The sequence below is a fragment of the Tetrao urogallus genome, assembly GCF_951394365.1.
Source record: "Tetrao urogallus genome assembly, chromosome: 6".
Lineage (NCBI taxonomy): Eukaryota > Metazoa > Chordata > Aves > Galliformes > Phasianidae > Tetrao > Tetrao urogallus.
In genome coordinates, this window is record NC_136819.1 from 26,452,481 (window position 1) to 26,474,691 (window position 22,211).

The window sequence follows — 22,211 nt, forward strand, 5'->3', positions numbered from 1 at the left end:
TCTACATGCCATCTCTTGTTGGGATTGATAGGGATTTTTAGGCTATGAAAGCTAAGTGGCATTGAGAACATATATATATATATATGTGCATGTATATTTACTTCCTTTTAAGACTGAAAACTAGAGGCAGCTTTTAAATGCTGCAGCATTTTTTAATGCATATGACAGTAACTTTGAGTCCATCTTCCTTTGTGAAGAATGCTTTTTCCATTAGGCATTCCAGAATCTGGAAATTTTATTTCAGTCCTTCTGGGATATCGAACCGGCTGGATGGGCTCCTACAGACTTGTTTTCACCAGCTCTTCGGAAGCTTGTTTTCATACTGTGCTCGTGTTTGTTCTTCTCTCCTTTACTCACTGTTCCGTACAAGTCAGTGCCGTTCTCCGGTCTCACCAAGCGTACTGAGAGTGTTCTGGTTGTCATCGCTGCTTCAGAAATTGGGACAGATAGTTCCTCCCCCAAGACCAGCACAAGTCCTGCCAGGCTGATTTTCTTCACGCTTTCTGTCTTCTCTGAGAGTGAAACCAATGTGATGCAGCAGGTGGCTTATCAGTCCGAGATAAAAAATACACTTCATCCTTACAATGTTAAAATCAGAGTTGCTAATTTGGAACACGCAGTAGCTTATGCCAGAACGTGTCCTTGCTCAGATACTTGCCGTATGAATATAAATTATATACATCTGTACTGAGTTATTAAAAATGAAATGCAATCCTTGCACAAAGCCAGGAGCTGATATGCCCCACTCCCCTCCATCTTCTGTTGCTTTTGTTGTTCTCTTCCTGCAGTGGTCTGTGGCAGCTGTCTACAGCAGCCACAGAGTGCATAAATCCTGTGCTTCTGGAAAGGTGTGGGGAGAATAGCTTCTGAGGTGGCTCAAAGGTAAAAGAATAGAGTACAGGACTTGTGAATCTAAGGAACACATTAAAAATGGTGTTAGGGGTTGTTTTGTGGTAGTACTTGTAAAATTATGGTGACACTACCTATTTTCTGTTTGATTGGTTTGATTTCAGAAGAATATCATCTTGTGTGCATACTGTTCTCTGCAACCCTCCTTTAAAAAGTAAACAGCTTAGAAAGAACCTGCAGTTGACGTAGCTCCCAAAGCCTTCCCATGTTTCCCACTTCTGCTCACCCTCAGCTCGTGGCAGCTAAAAGGTCCCACAGTCACATCTTGGAGGAAAGCCAGGGCTCTCCCCCGCTGCTGCGCTCTGCTGCGCAGTGCTTGTCAAGCTGCAGTCGAATGGTTAATATGTCCCATTCTTCTACCTCTCTTCCAACGTGTGACGTTCTGCTCTTAGCAAATCTGTAGAACATCTGTAGATGGTCCATCTCAGCATTAAGCTGCGTAACACCGCAACCAATGTCTTCTGGGTGCTTTTAACACTGGTTTAAGGTGATGCCACGATTCTGCCATGTAACTATTGGGGCTCAGGGTGGGGGTGATGGAAATGCCAGGTAAGAATTTTCCTGCATTTAAACTTGTGCTCGAGAAGCTACCTGGGGTGTAACTCCTTATGAATTAGTGTTATCTGACTCTTTGGTGGAATTCTTCACCCACTTGGTCAGTCTTGAATTCTTTACTGTACATGGATGTACACCCTATTTATGACTCCACCTGTTCCGTGCCCGCTCCCCATGCCCATGATATGTTCCCTCTGAAATACTGGCTTTGGCTTGGTTCTCTGAGTGTTTTGCAACTTGGATTGATTTATCTGGCACTGGGCACCTTACTGAACATGGACTTCATCTGCACTTAATGTTGTGATTCTTGGAAAGGGGGAGTGGGTGCACTCTGACACTGTTAACAGAAAGTTGTTTTTCTCTTTCCTATTTTTTTCTTTTCTGAAAGACTGGGAAGAAGGCGGTTAAAGCGGTCCTGTGGGTATCGGCGGATGGACTCCGAGTTGTAGATGAGAAAACAAAGGTTAGATTTCTCTTGACAAAAGTTCACAGTTTCTCTATAATAACACGCGTGCCATAACTTTAACTAGACTCTAATCTCTATCTTAATGTAGATGTTGGTATCTGAAAGAAAGATTTAAGCATGTAGATGTTTAACCATTTCTTCCTTGGAATATGTATGTAAGCTTATTATTATTTTTCTTTATTAATGCCGGTACTCGATAAAATGAGGCAGGTAGCATAAGCTAGGAGCTGTCTTTGTTGCATTTGCCAGAAGAGCCATCTTTTCCCAACAACTTCTGTTGACGTTGAACTTGCAGTGACTTTTGTCCTGTATGACTGCAGAAGGATGCGAGAGTAATACATGAGAAAACTGATGTTGATCAGTATAATATCCAGTGCATCCAAATCCCACATAAGTCTGAATGAACAAAATCTGGCTTCCAAAAATATAGTAAAGGGAATAAATAAAATAAGGTCATTTCCCTTAAACATCTCAAACTTTCTTCAATAGATATCAAATTTTCTAATTTTTAATTAGAAGCTGTTGGTCTCAAGTGGAAGGCAGGTGTATCCATTGCTTCCTTCTGGGATGTTTCACAATGTTTTATTGTGAAATAGTGCAGTGTGTAGGTAAAAGCAAACAATTTGTGTGTTCATGCAAGTAATTAGAAAGGAGAGCTTAATGCTTATCTCTGTAGGTTACTAGCATTTTAGAAGATGCCACAGCTAGCGGAACAGTCTTTACTGTAACTAGTATAAAATGAATTAGTTTTATATTCATGTGACTTAATGCTTAGCTTAATGGCCTAAAAAAATGATTTCTGCGTGCCAACACTGAGGAGCAGGTAGAGAAAATGTCCCTCTGCAGTGTGGTAGTGTGATGAATAGCTGCTGTGGAGATCAACATCTCCAGGGCTGTTGTTGGGATGTGGCAGCACTGAAGTTGCTGTCTGTAAAAATTCAGTATTTGATATGAACATACAGGAACATACTGGTGAGTTCAGTCTGCTGATTGCCTTAAAAAGGCTAATAAGTACATGTATACATATGTAGAAATGTATTGAATGTGCATTATTAAATTATACATACTTATATTGAATTCGTAAAAATGAATTTTAGTAACTTTTTCAGACCGTAGAGGTAATGAAAGGAGTTGTACTTAAAAAGGGAATATGATATTGCCTCCTGGTGGTTGAACACAGTAGCACAGGTGCCAAGGAGCAGACACGAACCGAAAAATACACTGACAAACATCGGGGAAGGAAAGGAATGAGGACAGCATCGTTATTAAACCATACTGCCTCCTCTTTAGATACACCTCTCCCATCCGTTTGTGGAAACAAATTGGGGTGTTTGATAGTGCCAGCTCTGCTGGTGCTTTTCTATTCCATCCTTGCATTGCTTGGTGCCACACGAGCTGTTGCTTTTTGTGCAGCAGCTGCTAAGTCTTCTCACACAAGCAGACTTCTTCACAGTAAAGATTTTTTGATTGCTAGACTGCATTAAAAATAAAACTAAATTTCCTTTTTTCACCATCCTAGATCCACAGTCTGGAGCAGAGATGTTAGGAATTGTGCATGTCCCTGAATTCTGAACTGGCCACCTTGTCTGGCTTCTGCCAGGGATGGCTGGTGGAAGGTGGCAGCCGTCCTTTTTGTTTTACACTGGGAATGGTTTCTGAAGAGCAAATTGACTTGATACAGAATTGCAGCCAAATCAGCATAACTTCTTTGTAATATAAATGCATCCTGCAGTTACCACTGGAAATGATTGGTGCAATTGTTTCTCCACATATCCTCACGTCTTTTTTTTTTTTTTTGTGTGTGTGTGTGTGTGTGTGTGTGTGTGGGGCTGGAATGGATTCTTTCCCCTCTAGGATCTTATAGTTGATCAGACAATAGAGAAGGTTTCTTTCTGCGCGCCAGACAGGAACTTTGACCGGGCGTTCTCATACATCTGCCGAGATGGCACCACCAGGCGCTGGATATGCCACTGCTTCATGGCTGTGAAGGACACGGTGAGTGCACTGCGAGGTGTGCCCAGCTCCTTCTGCTTCCAACTGGGAGTTACATGAGAAAATGAACACAGAACTCTGCAATGCATTTTAACGTCAGCTAAAATACTACTTTTTCCTTAAAAATTATTTTAATTCTAATTCTTTATATCTGAATTATTTGCCGTTCCTCTATGGTTTCTGCTCGTGCAGAGAAGCAGAACCCAGCATGGTGTGTAAGTGGAATGCAGTCAGCCTCAGATGTGGGTAGCAGAAGGGAAGCACTCTTCTAAAAATAGACAGAAGATGTTCTCATCTGAAGACGTGCACAGCCAAAAACTGGAACAGCAGTGACAGTTTTTCCAGGATAAGATCATAGTGAATAGGGTATGAATAGCAGGCTGGGTATGAATGTAGTCTCTTGTATGCAAATGCTGTCTTGAATGGAAAGTCATCTGAGTGCTAAGGGCTGGAGCTAGAATGAATTACATTAGGGTCCCGTTTGCTTCTAAATGTTAAGACATTTTTGCAGTGGAAGGTTTGTAATATCAGTGTTTTGCTCTGTAGACCTAAATCATCTAACTTCCTGATCTAGCCTTCTCCTCTTGTGGTTTTTTGTTGAATCCTGCCCATGTATTACGCAAGGGCTTGAAACCCCATGCAAATCCACTGAGATAACTCCACATAGCCATGTGTTGAAAGCAATTATGTTTGTTAATTTATCATGTTTCTTTAAAGAGAAACTGCGAAGTTAAACATTCCCATTTAAACTCATGTCAGAGCTATGTTCTGCTGTGTATGCGGGTCAGTTCACTTACCAGTGATAACATATGAGTTGAGCTGTTGTAGTAATAGCACTTGTGACTCAGCTGCAGCCTCCAGATCAGCTGGAATGCCAGACTTCCTCCAACTTCAATTTCACTTCCTTACTGCAGTCATTGGGCACTGGATCCTTTTGACCTCACTCGTTAATAGTGGAAGTGCCTTCTGGAAAGCACTCAATACTGATTTGCGCATTTGGTCAGAGCCATTAAGAGGTATTAGTGGTCAGCTCTGCTTTTAAATTTCACATTTGCACAGAACAGTATTGCCTTCCTGCACGCTCTCTTCCATTTGAGAGTAGCACTGATCTGTCCCTCAGGACTTAAACCTGCTAAGATGGCTCCACAAGCACTTTTTTTCTGCACAAACGCATCCAGAGGCGAGGAGGGATCAGTGCAGGTATGTTATCACACTGCTGTCATGGTAGCAGCTAAGCTAAACAGTCTTTTGTTTCTGGAGGCCTTCATGCTTGTGCACTGGTAGTTGTGACCCTTTGTACATCATGTTTAGTTTTAGAGCTACACAAGGTGGCCAATTACAGTAGTTCTTTTTAATGTCTTAATTAGAGTCCTCTTGTAAAGGTGTTATCAGTTTGCAGTGCTTGAAGTACATCTGTTCCAGTCACCACATGATGCAGTGTTGTCTTGTGCAGGGGGAAAGGTTGAGTCATGCCGTGGGCTGTGCGTTCGCAGCGTGCCTGGAGCGAAAGCAGAAGCGAGAGAAGGAGTGTGGAGTCACTGCCACCTTTGATGCCAGCAGAACCACATTCACTAGAGAGGGGTCATTCAGGGTCACTACAGCTACTGAACAAGCAGAAAGAGAGGAAGTTATGAGACAGATGCCGGATGCTAAAGGTAAGGAGTGCAACGTACACAGCCGTCCCTGGTGAGCAGAACCAGCACTGGGACTGAAGTGGAGCCCCAGCAGGGATTGCAGCTTAACATCCATCCAGAATTCCCTCTCTTGAACCTTGTTACGTACAAATCATATTTCCACACACCTGTCACTTTGCAAGACGAAAAATGCTCCCGGATTCACTTACAGGGTAATCTTCCCAATAAGGGAAGGCCAAAAGGCCTTATTAGAAACACGTTACTAAAAATGTAAGCAGATTGCCACACTTTCTGTAGTCTGAAGATTATTGTAAATGAACAGAAAATTGTGTGGTTTTTTTTAAAAAGCAATGTACTCTTATTTTGGTTTTTAAGGCAGGTTGCAGAGTTTACATTAGTTATACTGCAGGAGGGAAGAAGAGGGCAATCGCTGTGCTTTCTAAAAATGGAAAAAACAACACAAATCACCAGAAGCCACCTTACGTTCAAAAATGGTAACAGGGTGATTGGAAAGGAGTGGTTTTTACTACTTAGCTGTTTAAAACTTGGAAGTGTTCTCAAATTCAGTTGAAAGTAGAACTTCTTACCCAGGTTTTGTTAAGTGATAGAGATAGCATTGTACAACTAGTAAAAAGATTAGTGTTACTAATATTACCCATAGCTCTCTTTACAGTGCAGTTGGATTTTTCTTTCAGAGGGTTCCACAGCAAGTTTTGTTCTGCCACTCTTGCAAAACTTTAATCTTCGTTTTCATCATCCATCTGCTTGTTCCCGTACGTTAGTTTTAGAATGTGTTAAATGAAGCTTAAACACAATGCCTTTGTTACTTGGGGGCATGAGTCAAAGTCTTGGCTCAGTGAAGGTGTGTGAAATCCTTTCCAAGGAAGACTGATTAGAAAAGTTTCACTTGAACGAGCAGCTGCAGCTCATGGGTACTGAAGCTTGCAAGACAACATAATTAGTTCCTCTGATGGTTCCAGCTCCTCAAAAATGCCTACTGTGACTCTTCTTCTTCCAGACTTCTACTTATTCTGTTGATGCATCAACCAAAAACTAGTCACTGTTTTTTGTATGAAGTTTGGAAAGTCTTCAGAATGCGGCTGGTGCCCAGCAAGGCCTGTCAGCTCAACGTCTGGCTCTGCCTTGCAGCACGCTTCCATCTCTGCACTGCTTTCCCTGGAGTTGCTGGGGAGCTGCTGTTTGAGTGCTGAACGCCGCCGAACCTATTAAGCGCTCACTCTGGCCTGCTTGAGCTTGTGTGGGTTGTTTGGCTGCCGCTGCTGCTTCTGCAGGGCTGGGAGGGGACAGGGACTTTTAAAGAAGGTCCTAAAGCCATTCTGTTCCCTGCAGCTGCTCTCAGCTACTGACTGCTGAGAACAATCAGTAGTAGTATTTTGGCCTTGATCTGTTTTTATAGTTATGTGGGAGGGGAAATAAAGGTCTCAAACACACAGTATACTTTTCAGTCTTAATCATAAATGAATTGCGGGTGTTTCCAGAGCAGTGTTCTCAGAAACTGTGAGGCCAACATAAGGCCATCATTTCTAGGAAGCAGCTGGCCTTCGTAAGCTGTGCTCTGGGGGCTGGGTGTATGTAAAGCGTGTGTGGTGAAACGAAAGGAGAAAGAAAAGATTTTTCTGCAATGATATTAGAAACCTTTTTGCTGGAATAGTACTGGTTATGCATTTTCTCTTTACAGGAGTAAGGGGCAGGCAGTTGAAAATACGTTGCTTTACTCTTCTAACCTCACTCTGTTTCCTCCAACAGCTGAAACAGAAGTGAAGACAGCAGCACCAGGTGCTGCCCCAACTACTACTGCCCCCTCTCCTGGCTCACCAGCTTCTCCTACTGCTGAAGTCGCTGCCTCTGTGGAGAAGGAAATGAGCAACCCCCATGCTATCCCACGGAGGCACGCCCCTATAGAACAGCTTGCCAGGCAAGGCTCTTTCAGGGGCTTCCCCGCCCTTAGTCAAAAGATGTCTCCTTTTAAGCGCCAGCTGTCCTTGCGAATAAATGAACTGCCTTCAACAGTGCAAAGGAAGACAGATTTCCCCATGAAAAACTCAGGTAAAACCAAATGGTGAAACATTACCTTAAGTTGCATCTTTCTCCTTGCCTCGTCTGTGGCTTCCAATAACGCAGTATTTTACAGTAAATTCTACTTGTGGAATATGCAAGAATTTCAAATGCAGTAGTCATAAGCAGAGGATAATCAGCTATAATAATTATCTGAAATACTGGAACAGAGCGTGAAGTGTGCAGGAACAAGTGGTGGTGTAACAGTAGGTACTGCTTTTCCCTCTGAGTCACTGATCCTGTTCCTCTGCTTAATGCCAGGGCATCTAGAGAGCTAAGGCCTTACCCGCAGGCCGTGGGATCACTTGACATTTTTCGGCAGTCTGCACTTCTGCCCTTCTGAATTCTTCTTTTGAGAGGAATGAAATTACTTTTCACCTTTTGTTAAAGGAAACGTTACTGTTTGGGCAGTACAACTGTCTGTATCAGTAATGAGCGGTACAGTTTTTAGATGACGGAGTTGTGATTTTGTAGTCATCCCAAAATAAACATCTGGGATGATCAGTACCTTGCATATCATTCTAGAATCCCTTTAGCCAGGTTATCCTGCAGGACAGCTGTACTCTCACTTGGCAGCAGAGCAAGTTAGGATTCTGAGTTTCAAAATTCAGATCTCTGTGGCAAAGAAGAGAACAACAAAAATACCTAATCTGATTGATCTTACAATACTTGTTTGGTGACCTGTGTGTTAAGACCAGCACTGAGTTTATCACTTTAACAGTAACAGTGCACTGCTCACTGGAGCTAGGCTGGCTGAGCACAAACAGTCTGAATTCTTCCTGATTCAGAGCATTTGCTGCAGGTGCTGTATTGGAATATTCCTCAAATAATCAATTTTTGGGAATCCCCCTCCTTAAATTTTCCATGTTGTCCTTTCTGTATCAGCCATCCTATGGTTGTTACACTGTATACTGCTTAATTATGTCTGCCCAGTTCACTGCAACGAGGAACTGATGATCAGCGTTTTTGAAGAGCAGTGGTGTTAGAAATAATGAGAACATCTGGTCGGTCAGTAGCCGTACTCCAAACGGTGCTTCATCTGCACTGTGCTGATACTTGGCTTACAGCCGGGCGTCCATTTCACTCCAGCAAACAGCTTTCGTGTCTCCTAATTTTAACACGGGAGTCAGGGCTTTCAGCTGCCTCTGACCTGCAGCTGGTAACGTTCTGACTCCAGGCTTAACTAGCTGCTCTGTAGAGCTGGCAACATGGTTATCTTCAACTGGTTCCTGTGAAAGTATGTTGTTGGAAGAGTTAAGCCTATTCTAAGTATTTTCATTTCTCAAAATGCCAAATATTAGTGCCAAATCCTTCATATTTTTAGCACTTAATGCAGAAAGATTTAGAACTCTGTTAAAGCTGTAGAAAAACCTTTTATTTTCTGAACTGAACATTCTCTTGCATTAACACAGAGAAGCAGCAATAACCAACTTGAAATTTGGAACGCTGATCTCTTACAGTCTTGACTAAGTCACAAAATGCACTAATGGCTTTATGTTTGTTTTTACTGTCAGGTCTTAAGCACCCGATTTAAAAACCAAACCATAAAAGCTGTCATGCACATCAGTAGTAAGAACACCTAAGAGATAAATAAATCATATTTCAATTTCTGTATGCCTTAAGCTTCATTTAACCCATTTTGTTGGCATTGCAGTGCCAGAGGTGGAAGGGGAAGTGGACAGCATTAGTGCCCTGTGCTCGCAGATCACCAGTGCGTTCAGCATGCCGTCGGAGGACCCTTTCTCTTCAGCACCCATGACAAAACCTGTGACAGTGGTTGCCCCACAGTCTCCTGCCTTTCAAGGTCTGTGATTTCTTTGCTTGCTGTGGTTGTGCTGGATGAGGCTTGAGTGCACATAATGTTGCTTTCCAGTAACACATGGCCTTAATTTCTTGTGTAAGTCTTGTATCAGTATTTTGGAGTAATGCATCTTGTTTTATTCATCCCGTCTGTTTAGTTTATATGTAGTTTTGTTTTTAACAAGAAGTTCATGCACCTACCACACGATGGTTACCTGTAAATGGAACTGGCTTTGAGATCATGGCTATTTCAGCCAGTCTGCCACCTGGGCTGCAAAAATCTGAACAGTGGTGTGTCACAGGAACCAAATCCTGCAAGGGAAGGAGATTTTGTGTCACCCGATTACCATTTTTCACACAAACTCCTGAATAAGATGTAGAGATCCAAACTGTAGCACGCTTGGTAGCCTCTAACCTTCATTCCACCGATGCAGTTTTATGCAAATAGTGTGGAAAAAGAACCTCTCCTTGTTAAACGTAGTGATTATTTTGCATCCAAAATCTGGTGTTCTTTGGAATCTAAATTTAATCGCTCTGTAACTTCCTTCTGGTGAGCCAGATCTCTTGGCTACAAAAACCCAGCAACTTTAACTTTAGTTATCAGTGCTGACGATCTCATCAACTAAATAAAAATCCACCATCCCACGAATGTGAACAAGAGTTGGCTTGGTGAAACAGAATTTATGTGCCTCATCAACTGTCAGTCCAGTTTGGCTAATTTACGCAAACTGCTGTCATGTGGAAGTGTTTAAAATTGTTGTATGTTAATGGTTACGACATGGCCCACTAATACTCCAGTCATGTGCATGCCTTGCATGAATTAATTGCACTGATGTTGTCTGCTCCCATTTTAGTTAATGGCACTGCCTCAGCCTTCTGTGTGCTTGCTGCTAAACCATCCCAAGCTGCTGTAGTGTCCACAGCTATGCCAGTTCGTGAAACCAATCCCTGGGCTCATGCTCCTGCTGCTAATACTGGAGCTGCAGCCATGGTCTCTGGTAAGACTGGAAGTAGATCCTGTGCGTTGCTATGAGAGCTTGGATCAAAAGCGTAATTGAGCTCCTGAGACGCCTGTGTGTGCCACTTGATGAAAAGGGGAAGGAACAGGAACAAAAGCTGGAAGTAGTAGCCTTTTGCACAAGTGGATGGAGGGAAGCTATGAACTTGTAGGTTCTGGGTCTATAAGGGAGACCGTTTCTTATTTTGGCAGGGTTTTAGAAAAGCTGATGTTGTAAAAGGAAGCTATCTTATTTTCATTAAAATAGCGCGTGCTTGAGGATGAAGAGATCTGTACATGGACCTCCAAATGATTTCTGTGCATTGTTCCCAGCCAGAGAGAGATCACGTTCGGTACTTAAAAGCTTTAGAAATTAATTTCTTGTGTCTAATAAGTTTTAGTTTGTCCCTTCAGTTGTCTTTGCCTACATTCATACCCAATGTGAGGTAGTAATTTACCACTGTAAAAACAACGGAGAACTGACACTTTCAACTAGTGACAGTTAGGCCAAAGGAAGAGTACTGAGCAGTTGTCCACTTCCTAAAAACTGAATAACTGCTTTTCTTATTACAGTGAAGAGTTGGTGAGGTCCTATAGGAAGGAAAGAGAGTTTGAAACAGGGAGAAAGAAGACTGCAGCATTCAGCTAATGAAGGATGGTTTTGAAAGGGGGAGAGGAATGGAAATTATGGTATTTTTAATTTTTTTTTTTAAATCACTGAAGATAAATGAATTTAAATAGAGCTGTATTTATAACAGAAAAATCTGAATTGTTAGAAGTTGAGGATTGCAAGACTTTGAAAGGGTTATCAGCCTGAGTTATAGTCTGGGACAGAAAAATGAATGTTGCCTTGAACTTACTGCTTCCTGTACCATTACATGCTAGTACTATAAAAGGGTAAAGCCTGAATTTAGAAAATAAATAAGGAAAACAAACCTTAAAAACAGTTTCTTGAAGATTAATGTTCCAACAATCCACCATTCCTGAGCTGTGCGTTCAGAAACTGATACTCCCATGTTAAGAGTTAGAGACTAGATTATTGCCACCGAGCAATAAAGGCCTGCCCCAATATCTCAGATGCCTGCTATTAAAAACAAACAAACAGCAAAACAAAACAAAAATCTGCTCTGTAGTGATGAAACTTTTCCATCCCTTCTTGACCAGCATCTTCCCTAAAACGGGGCAGTGCACTGGATGCAAAAAGGCACTTCTGCTATTAGCAGTGTTCTCAGCTGTGGAGGGAAGAGGCCTGGCTGCTGTTGTGCGTCCTGCGGCCTGTCTCACTGATAAAAGGGTGAGGAACGGAACCACTGATGACTTCCCTGTGCTTTCCTCCCCAGGCACCGAGTGGAACAGCAGCACCCCAGGCACGGCCTCGCCAAGTCTCTTCCAAGGAAATCACAGACGTACTCCCTCGGAGGCAGACCGCTGGTTGGAAGAGGTCTCCAAGACTGTCCGTGCCCAGCAGCAGCCAGCCCCTACCGCACAGCCGCCGCTGCAGCCCCCTCCGGCCGCTTCCCAGGCAGCAGCCGCCTACCCCGTGAGCACCTTCATTGCGCCTCAGCCCGTGCCGGTTGGCGTGGTGCCGCCCATGCAGCCACCCTTTATTCCAGCTCAGCCCTACGCCGTAGCAAACGGGATGACGTACGCGGCAGCCCCGAGCGTACCTGTGGTGGGAATCACACCTTCCCAGATGGTAGCCAACGTCTTTGGCACGGCGAGCCACGCCCCGGCTGCCCATCCGCACCAGTCACCCAGCCTCGTCAAACAGCAGACGTTCCCTCAGTACGAGGCCGGCAGCGCTACGGCCAGCCCTTTCTTCAACCCGCCCGCGCAGCACAACGGCTCTGCGGCTTTCAATGGCGTTGACGGTGGCAAATGGGCTGCAGAGGACAAGCACCCCCAGCCTCCCGCGGCCGCCCCGCAGGTAGACCCGTTCGAAGCACAGTGGGCAGCACTGGAGAGCAAGGCAAAGCAGCGCACGAATCCCTCCCCGACCAACCCCTTCTCGAGTGATTTACAGAAGACATTTGAGATTGAACTTTAAGCGGCCCTGTAGATAAAGGGAGCAGAGGGGACTGTTTCTCATCTGTTTGCTTTGATAATCCCAAAGGTCCCTTCAAATGAAAAATGGGTTAGGAAGAGGGAGCAATGATGGGGAGGATATAAACGTATGCGGAATTTCATGTGCGGTTCTCAAAATAAACCCTGGAGCCACCTCGGTCTGCATTCCCTCTTCACTTGGAAAGCTGGAAGTTACACAGCAGAGCTGGGCGCCCGGTCCTGCAGAAGCATCACGTATCTCAGAAAGGATGGCAGACCTCAGACCTGCAACCTTCCGAGGCCCCGTGAGTCCTGGACGTTCCCCCCCCAGGGAAACAGCAGAGTTGGGGTGGGGGAAGTAAGGAGGGAGGTTGTCACCTGTTCAGCAGAAACTGGCTCTGTGGAAAAAGTTGAGCTTCCATTTTGAGTAACAAAGTGAATATTATATGTAAAGACTAAAGTAAAGCCAAAATCTTTATTTTTATGCATTTAGAATATTTTAAATAGTGGATATTAAAAGATGTATGAGTTGTAAGTAATCTTGCCAAAGGTTTAAAAAAAAAAAAGGGGAGGGGGGTGAATGTAAGAAATTGTACATAAGATTGATTTATCTCCAATTCTTATTGTAAGTAACGTTGGGGGGTGGAAAAGGGGCTCTAGCTTGTTCTTGTATCTGTTCATTGTAAGTAGCATATTGCAACAACAATCACAACCAGTAAGTCATTATATTGTAGTTTTAAATAATGAAAATTAAAGAACAGTATTGTCATGGTCTGAAAACCATGGGGAAAATTAACTGTTTTTTTATTGGAATCAAGCTACATATTATATATAGTACATTTTTTTTTCTTCCATGTATTGCTGCAGTTTTCTTGTCTTAATCTATTGGTTCTAACACTACTGTGACAAACTTACTGTAACCATATCTAACATCCTGGGGCTGCCTAGGAACCCATTTTTTGTTTGTCTGTCAATAGATCTTAGAGGTTTTTTTTAACTTTTGTTTTTATTTTTTCCACGGATTTGTGAAACCTTGTGGTAAGGCTGCAGCTGGTCCAGGTTCTGCCTCTGGTGACTTGTGAAATCCATCTCATTTTAACTTTACTTTTAAACTTTGGCCTTACAAGCAAATGTAAGTTATATATATTTGTACTGATGATTTATAATCTGCTTTAACAGAAATAAATGTTGGTGGTAGAAGCACCGTCTGTAAAAGCTTTATTTCCCCTCTCCCCATTTGATTTTCAGGATTTGCCCTTCTGGCTCATGATATTTTAACACTTCTCATTTTGTACCCCACATTATGTTACCTTGAACTTTAAGACTGAACTTGCAAATATCCATTTGACCTATAGCTGTTTAAAAGCTCTGCAAAGGAGGGTTTTATGGAAAATATTGGTTTCTGGGTTTGCAACACTGGATTTTCTAATATTGAACACTTACAAAGACGAAAACACAAACATTGAGAAACAGGTGAAAGGAATACTCACTTGGGCTTTCTTTTCCTTTGCTATTAAAAGGAGGATCCTAAGGGCTGCCCAGGATGACTCCATATTTTCACTCCTTTCTGTTCTCCCAGGAAGCTGATACCCATCCTATCAGTGTGGTTGGTTTTTACTGCGTGCTTACGTGCATGGTGTTAGATATACTGAAAAATACCAAGTCAGACTTTGTAACCTGAAAGGAGAGAAATGCTGCCTTGCATCAGCCCTAGCATTTGAGCTTGCCAGCAGTTGCCATTTCCAGGCAAGTACAGAGGTGGGCTAGAAAATGGGGGCTTTTTTCTTTACCGGTTCTTTCTTACCTTAAGCATACCTGTGTGGAGTACAGCACCAGCAGCAATCCCCAGTACCCTATGGTATTGGAGTTGGTACCTGTGCTTATTTGACTTTCAGAAAGCTAGCAAATAGTCACATACGCTTAGAGATCTAATGTTGGTTGGGTCTGTAGTTTTTGTGGGTTTTTTTTTTCCTTTCTCCTACTAGTTCCTTGGTCTGTCAGAGCTGTGCCTAGAGATCAGATGGAAATAGCTACACCCTTCCTCTGCCTGGAAGATAAGGGTAAAAGGGGATAGAATGACCTTCCTATGATCCTTTGTTTAGAGAAGAAAACCACTATCTTGATTCTCAAATAATATAAACATTTGATTAGGAGGTTAAGTGATACTACACAGAAGAAAATTCTCTGCTTGCCAAATACGAAAATGCAAACACACTGCTTTAGTTAACTAACTGTTAGAGCCATGGCATGTATTTGAAGCAACACACTGCCTTCAGATCCCATCCTTATTACCATGGTTACACATCTGAAAGGAGGTCAAGTAATAAATGAGAGAAAAAAAAAAAAAAAGAACGTTCCTTCAGTGTTAAAAGTCCGGTCTGTCAGAACACAGATGCCCACTACAGCTCTCACCAGGTTGGAGACAGAGCTTCCTGACCATGCTGTGTCTAATCATACGGCCTAAATGAAAGCTGACTGCACTATTAGAAAACAGGGCCCCTGAAACAAAGAAGGGGATGGTATTACAGAAATGGCAGCTCATTCTGGGAGAAAGGCATCTGATACAGGCACCATCCACTTGGAACCACCTTCCTGGGGGGGGGCTCACAGCCCCTTGCTGCCCTCTGTGCCTGCCACACAGGACTGAAATGTGCACAGCCTCTCATCAGTCCATGGTCTCAAAAAGCAGAGTCGTACCATACAGTTAAAAAAAAAAAAGAAAAGAAAAGAAAAAAAAGCTTTTTAACTGTCTGTAGCCTCTTGTTCCCTTACTGGACTGCTTTTAGACTGTTCAGTTTGTTCAGATCTTAAAGCATTGTGTGCAGTACTGAACCCACACCTGTGCTGAAGAGAGGGCAATCATTAGGTTGGTAATTCTTATTTTTAGATGCAGCTGAACTGATTTACTGGATTTAGAGTTCAGACCAGCTTTAGGCTGCCAAGCCTGGGGATTTACACCCACATATTACCGCTGCCCTGAGTGCCAGTTCTGGACTGAAGGAGAGGAGAGTGGTGTGATCACAGTCCAGAATTAGCTTCCTTCCATAAAAGCCTTAAATTAGAGAAGCAGAACTAGGAAAAAAAATCAAAACACAACCTAAAAGCAACACACTAAAAAACACAAAGCTGTCGCAAAAAACAGCCCTTACTACCCACCTGCAAACATCAACATCAGTACTACACATCACTGTACCAGCAAAGAAGTATAGCTACATCTATACATCCAATGAATGGTGCCAATTATAACCGCAACCCACCCAAGACTCAGAAGGTAGTGCAGAATGAGGCTGCTTCTAGGGCTAGTGCTATGGAGAAAGAATATTGAAAAGAATGGTTTTGCTTGGAAGGTCTAAGTCTGTTTTGAGTTACTGAAGGTGTGCCTTTGCTGGGTCAACAAACCATCCTATACTTACCATCTTACACACACACACACACCTTAACCCCTGGGGATTTCTCTTTCAGTGCCTCATGCATGCCAGCTGCCACTCTGTGTTCTGTATTAGTTCAGACAGGAGGGATGCTTTTTAGCTCTAACTGCTTTGCCTCTGTATCTGGAAATCTATTTGTTGGCACATAACAGCAAGAATCAGCCCTGGCCACATGCAGACCCAAGTGTTTCTGGAGCTTACTGACAACACAGCAGATCATTGGGAAATTTATTCTAGCAAGACAAGTATCCCTACACCTATTTACATGTTTATATTACTCTCCTCTCAAAGCTGATACCCAGCACAGTGCTAGCAAAAGCCCATACTTGCATTAAATTCAACAGCACGATTCTGGCTCTGGAAAAACCAAACTAACTTCATAATACTTCCCAGAGATACTGATGTTTAATCTGCATCATCTTAGAACATACTACAGTGTTGTTATGTTAATGATCCCTACCATTCAGAAAACGCTAAATACATTTTTCCATTTTGTCCAAAGCTTTCTGTGGAGCATTGCTTTCTGCATTTCAATCTAGAGCTGAATACATTTAAGTGGAAACCAAACTGACCCAAAGATAAATTCTACTTAGGAGCACTGTAATAAAACAGCTACAGTACGTAGCTGCAGTAGGTGACATCACAGCTGCATCTCCAGAGCTGGCAATCTTACAGCACCTCAGTGCTAATTTTACATGCACCAAGCTGTTTGTCATGGTCAGATTCCTTTGCTCCTCAGCATTATAAATGTTCCTCGGTCATTAGTCCTTCTGTTAAAATGGCTCAGGCCCATCTTAAGACACTTCAGCCTATGGTGCTTTTTTGAGCTATTCTCTTTTCCTTACATGAAGAATCTTTCACTCTGGTTATTTGCCCTCTCTAAAGTCATTTGGAGGGAGTATTCCCAGTGCTACCTCCTCCTGTGAAAAGCAGCAACTACCATTATGTGGAGAGATGGATGAGTTATTGCAAGGCATACAAGGAAAGACATTGCAAGGAGTCAGAAGAAAGAAGTTTGCAATAAACCTGAGGATGGTGGTTCTCCCACCTTTTGGCAATTACACCCTACACCATTAAACCCACCCTCTTGAGCTGCCAGAACAGTTTCATACAGTAGAAGAACAGAGTTCAAAATTCTTGTCTTGTCACCTGCTGTTCCACACGGCCTTGGTGGTGTCTGTCACCCACTGCGATGAGGAGGGCTGTCGTGCGGCTGGTAGCGAGAGCAGCTGGCACAGCAGAAGCTGGCATAGTACTCGTTACTGCAGAGCTGGGCCTGCACAATCAGCCCACAGTTGGCAAGGTGCGGCTGGTCCACACATTCTCTGCTCGGGTCCACAACGTGATTCACAGTTGCTGCAGCCAAGCAAAAGGTAAAGCCAGCTGAAAACACAGCCGGGGCTTGCCTCCAGGTTTATCTTCCCCTCCCCAAAACCACAGCAGGTCCCCATTTTCTCCATCCTTCCAGTTCTAAGGGGGATTGTTTAATTACAGTCCAAATAAAGGACCAGAGAGAGAAAACTGACAACTCTGGTTAGATAAAGAAAGAGAAGGCAGTTTCTGGGACTGATTCCCAGTGCCTTGGTGGGGGGCCGTTTCCACCCTGCTCTCACACCCACCCAGAGGCTCCTGCTGCTCCCCAAAGCCCGGGACTGGTGGTGGATGGGTGCACGATGGGCAGCCTTCTAGTAATGGCCAAGAGGCAGCAGCTCTGTGCCAGGAGAAGTGGGGAGGACAAGTTGTACTCACTGCTGGGCCTGCTCCTCAACACTTTCACCTCTGTGCTGGCACTGACAGAGTTGCTGCTGCTGTAGGCGCTGCATGTGTAGGATCCCTCGTCAGCCAACTGAACACTGCTTATGGTCAGGCTTCCATCCTGGGACAGGTGGACGCGGTGGCCATCTGCCCTCACTGGGACTCCATTTCTGTAATGAGAAGTGTTTTGTACCACCGTTCCCACTCCTGGTAACTAAAGTAGCACTTTGTACTCTTTGGAATTGATGCTCTGTGAAAGGGGTAAATTAGTACAAATTCAGCACAAAGGAAGAAGTCTTCTTTTGCCATAACCTGGCTCTACAATTATGTAGGAATATGAGCCTGAGCAAGTCTACATTCATTAGTCACTGCCACCGTGGGAGGTAGCTAGCTGTGTGCTCTGTATATGGTCTTTGTCCTTTCCAGTATGACACATTTTTGAGGTTTGAGGAACTAGAAGAAAAGCCACAGTGACTTTCCCTCTCTCCAGGTTGTGGTCTGGCAGTCTTGTTTGGCTGGCATTAGTAGCTTATGCACATTGCCTGATGAACATATGGGGTAGTGAGCAATGCAACCTTTTTCCCTTAAAAGCCTGTTTAGAAAAATGTTAAAATATCAGCAAGAACATAACCATTCTGTTCTTCCTGGAATACTCTGTGCATGGCCAGAAAACTGCCTGAATTATGAACTTCTAGTTACCAAGGAAAGTAAACTTTATTCACTGAAAAGAGTTTCATTCATAGCCTGATACTTCAATCATTTTGTTGACTCAAATACCAAACTTACATATGGAAGAATAGCTCTCTTTGTGAGATGGCCCGCTTCAGTCCAACCCCTTGGATCAGAGGGATTGAAACAATTGCCAATCCATGTCTATGGATCCTTTGCAAGAAAGCTCCAAAATTGAACTGATTATTTTCAAATAGAAAAAAAAAAAAACCACACCAAATCCACTACATACTTAGACAAATTTGGTTTAACTATTAAAATATCATCAGAAGAAGACAACTTCTCTCTTACTGTTACCAAAACACTGTGAATTGTCATTCATTCCCATCTGGCAATAAAGGGAGAGAATTGTCACAGCACGAAGCTGAGAGAATAGATGCTGTTATTGTAGAGGCTAAAATGTTTGCTAGGTTTAGCCACAGAGAGTTTTCTAGAGACCAATTATAAGTCATCCTCCAGTTACTCACTTTGATTTTTGGTATTTTATTGTCATTTGCTTGCTAGCATGGAGCTCCTCTGAGCTCCATGAAGTCTTACCTTAAAGTTTGCCTCTACTCATTTGTCTGAAATGCAAACTCGGTGACCATTGCCCACAGAGATTTTGCCAAAGATTTTTAGGTTAACCATTAGGTGGATTAGGAAAGGTGAGATGATGCCATTGGGAGCGAACCACAGCTCTCTCCCTTGCCTAGCAGGCATCCTGCATTACGATTTGGAGGATAAGTGATGAGGTTCAAGAAGAGACAAGAGAGAAGTTTCGCCTTGCTTTTGCTCACCTTGACCACCTTATATTCACATTGTTGCCAGTCACTGTACAATGAAGTTGAGCAGTTTCTCCTTCAGATACCTTAATGCTTGGCAGAAGACCAGTAATCCTCAGCCCTCCTAAACCAGAAGGTGAACAGTTACTAGCAAGAATACAATGCTATGCTGCCCCAGGTAGCAGAAGCTTCTAGGCCTTGAACCAGCATGTCTGGAACTAGCTGTAGCTATTGCTACAGGGAATGTCATATATCCTAAGGGCTTTAGCCCAAGCCAGGGCAAGAAATGGAGATTTCAAAGAGTATTTTTCCTCCAATTAGACAAAAGTACATCATACACAAAGAAGAACTGCCTCTTTATTGCCTCCTGCTACTACCTTACCTGTTCCATGCCAGAAATGAAGCCCAAGAGACACTCTCATACTAGCAGTCCCACCTCAGCTATCTAGAGCACCATGACCTACTGATACATGAGAATACCGCTGGGAAAACCCACTCACTCTTCCCTTACCCACAAGCTGCCTGTTAAACATTAGGTATGAAGTTAAGAGGCACGGCCAGAGGAGAAACCCACTCTGCCCAGCCCTTCCTGTTTCACACTCGTGTGCACAGACACACAACACAGCCACCCGCCTGGTACCTAGAGGTCGGAGCAGGACCTGGCGCTGGTCCTGGTCACGTCCATTCGAGGCGATGCAGGTAAAGAAGCCGGCGTCCTCAGAGCTAACCCGGCTGATCACCAGGGCCCCGTCTGACTGCTGTCTGTGTCTGATGAACAAAACCACAAATCCCCTCAGCTTGTGTTTGAGCCATGATATGATTCCAGCCACCAGAAATGAATCTGAGCCTTACACACAACTTTGCAGTAACACTAAGCAAAGGTATAGCAGCAGCTCAGTTCAATTCGCGATACCGCCTCTGGCCTGCAGACTCTGTATCACAGCTCTTCATCTGAGAGCTTGAAGTCCAGGCTCTGACCTGTGACTAGAGCAGTAGGACAGCATTGTCTGGCCCTGACAGATGAAACTGCCCAGCACAGAGCAGAAAAGTCCCTGTCTGCACTGGCCAGCAACAATGACCCCTCAGAATGGGGCTCTCCTCGCCACAGCCTGCTGCAGGAATAGTAAAGCCAGCCGGGAGCTCACCTGGGAGGGGAGAGGGGCTGCCCATCTTTCTGCCACTCAATGGTGAGAGCTGGAGATGCTTCCACTGTGCAGGGCAGTCTGACTCTCTCCCCAACTTTGGCCTCCACTATTGAGGGCTCGCTCTTGTCCATTTTCAACCTGCAAAGTCCACAAGCACAACAATGCAGCAACATCCTTGTTCAGTATCTGACCTTCAGCACAAGGCCTTCTTAATCACAAGCCTTGTTTTTTGCCTCGAATGGGAAAGGGCGGTCTCCGTGCTCCCGTTAGAATTTGCCATTAACAACATTCACTCTCCTCAGAAAAAAAGCAGCCTCTATCAAAGCCTGCTACAGATCAGCACAGCGTGGTGCTGCACTCCTGCCAGACAACTTAACCCTTCAGAGACAGCAACTCAGAGCATCTCTGTTACTTGTAACACCCCTCTGGCTAAAACCGTAAGGAAGTGTTAGCAACATAAATACACAGCAAATGGCCTGGGCACCAAGTAAGCTTCTCTCAAGGTGCAGACAGCAAATACTTTTTTAGGGTGTGAAGAGTCCACTGCAATCACCAGCCAGACTGCATGCAAGGGCATCCACTGCACACTGCAGAAAGCCTGGGCATGGGCTCTCACATCATCCATCCTCTTGTGCTCTTTGCTTTCTTCTGACTACAGATAAACACCATTTCAGAAGGGAACTAAACCAGGATGTTCCCAGAGTCAAAGAAAACATCATCTCCCCCACCCCCATTCTCTGACCTGAATTCTTGATCTCAAAAAACAAAACCAAAGAGCCCTAATTCAGTGCTTTTATAGTTCAGTGAAACACTTCTTTCTGCACTTAGGCAAAAGCAGCTAAGGGGGTTGCCGGGGATTCGGCAAATTGGCTGAGTTTTAGGCAGCAAACTCAAAAGAAGAGAGAGATCAGATCATACTCCCATTTAGTCTAGAGCCCCAGTGTTCTGCATTTAAAGTGAAAACAACTTTTAACCTTTTATTTCTGCACGGCCTGGAAGAACCAGAGAAATATGCAAGAAACTACAGAGTATGCCAAGCAGTACATGAAAAGATAGCTTGGAGTCAAACTGTTTTGTTCACAAAATACTTAAAATAAACGGTCAGGGGCTAAAGTATCTGACAGGTTGTTATTTATTTTTTTATATACACATATTTATTGTCTATTTTGTAGTAATTAAGCAGTTCCCTCTTGCTTTGCTTTTTTCCAGAATGGGTTTCTCTTTCTGACTACACTAACTGGAACAGCTAAGGACAGTTCCTCCAGCATTTTTGTATTTGTCTGAACCTGGATGCTTTGTTATCAGCCTCCCTGGACATATTTGCTAAGGATATGCTTCTTTCAAGGGACCCTTGGGAGAACAGCAGACAGCTTGCAACTGGGATTTCTGCCTGCTCCTATTGTCAGCAGTTCAGTATCCCTCGCCTCCTAACCATGCCCAGAACAGCTGATCCAGGACCTTTCCAATCTTCAGTTTTTCTACATGAAGAGATGCCATATGGTTCATCAGCTGGGCATGGTGGACAAACTGTTGCTGTATGTGAACTTACCTATACGTGAATTGCTGATGCACAGAGGAACCGGCTGCCTGTACAACCTTCCCGTCTCTGGGTAGCTCTCGGTGCTGCTGATTTTCCTTGTGAAGGACCTGACCTCTCTCACCCTCTGCCAGAACAGCACTCTGGTACTCTATTCAAAATAAAATGCCATATGTGAATAAAAAGACTGTTCTTACTGTGACCTCTTGCACAGGGCTTTCTGTGAGCTTGGGAGAACTTGCTGAATTGGAGCCAAAGAGGCCTTCAGCCATCTGTTTTCTGACTGATGCAGTAAGCCTGTGCTGCCGACTAATGAGAGTCACAGACCTGCAGGCAAGCAATTTTAGACTCTTTTCTATTCTCTGTTATTGAATATGTTGCAGT

At 43.8% G+C, this 22,211-nt stretch overlaps 2 protein-coding genes across 5 annotated transcripts in view; one reads left to right on the forward strand and one right to left on the reverse strand.

The window, feature by feature from the left end:
* Positions 1–12,476, forward strand: part of NUMB (NUMB endocytic adaptor protein) — a gene marked incomplete at its 3' end in the record, with an annotated part of 34,590 nt that extends 22,114 nt beyond the window's left edge. For 2 of the 4 annotated variants that reach the window (XM_079537163.1, XM_079537164.1), the window contains 7 exons: positions 1,853–1,927; positions 3,785–3,925; positions 5,376–5,577; positions 7,324–7,623; positions 9,287–9,436; positions 10,287–10,430; positions 11,770–12,476. In XM_079537163.1, coding sequence (XP_079393289.1) covers positions 1,853–1,927; positions 3,785–3,925; positions 5,376–5,577; positions 7,324–7,623; positions 9,287–9,436; positions 10,287–10,430; positions 11,770–12,476 — 1,719 coding nt within the window. The remainder of the gene's footprint in view (positions 1–1,852; positions 1,928–3,784; positions 3,926–5,375; positions 5,578–7,323; positions 7,624–9,286; positions 9,437–10,286; positions 10,431–11,769) is intronic. The other 2 variants (XM_079537165.1, XM_079537166.1) reach the window with 1 other exon arrangement.
* Positions 12,477–17,080: 4,604 nt separating this feature from the next.
* PAPLN (papilin, proteoglycan like sulfated glycoprotein) overlaps positions 17,081–22,211 on the reverse strand; it is a gene marked incomplete at both ends in the record, with an annotated part of 44,703 nt that continues 39,572 nt past the window's right edge. The window contains 6 exon segments of the mRNA XM_079537785.1: positions 17,081–17,256; positions 17,650–17,825; positions 19,161–19,269; positions 19,786–19,913; positions 20,291–20,428; positions 21,840–21,978. Coding sequence (XP_079393911.1) covers positions 17,081–17,256; positions 17,650–17,825; positions 19,161–19,269; positions 19,786–19,913; positions 20,291–20,428; positions 21,840–21,978 — 866 coding nt within the window.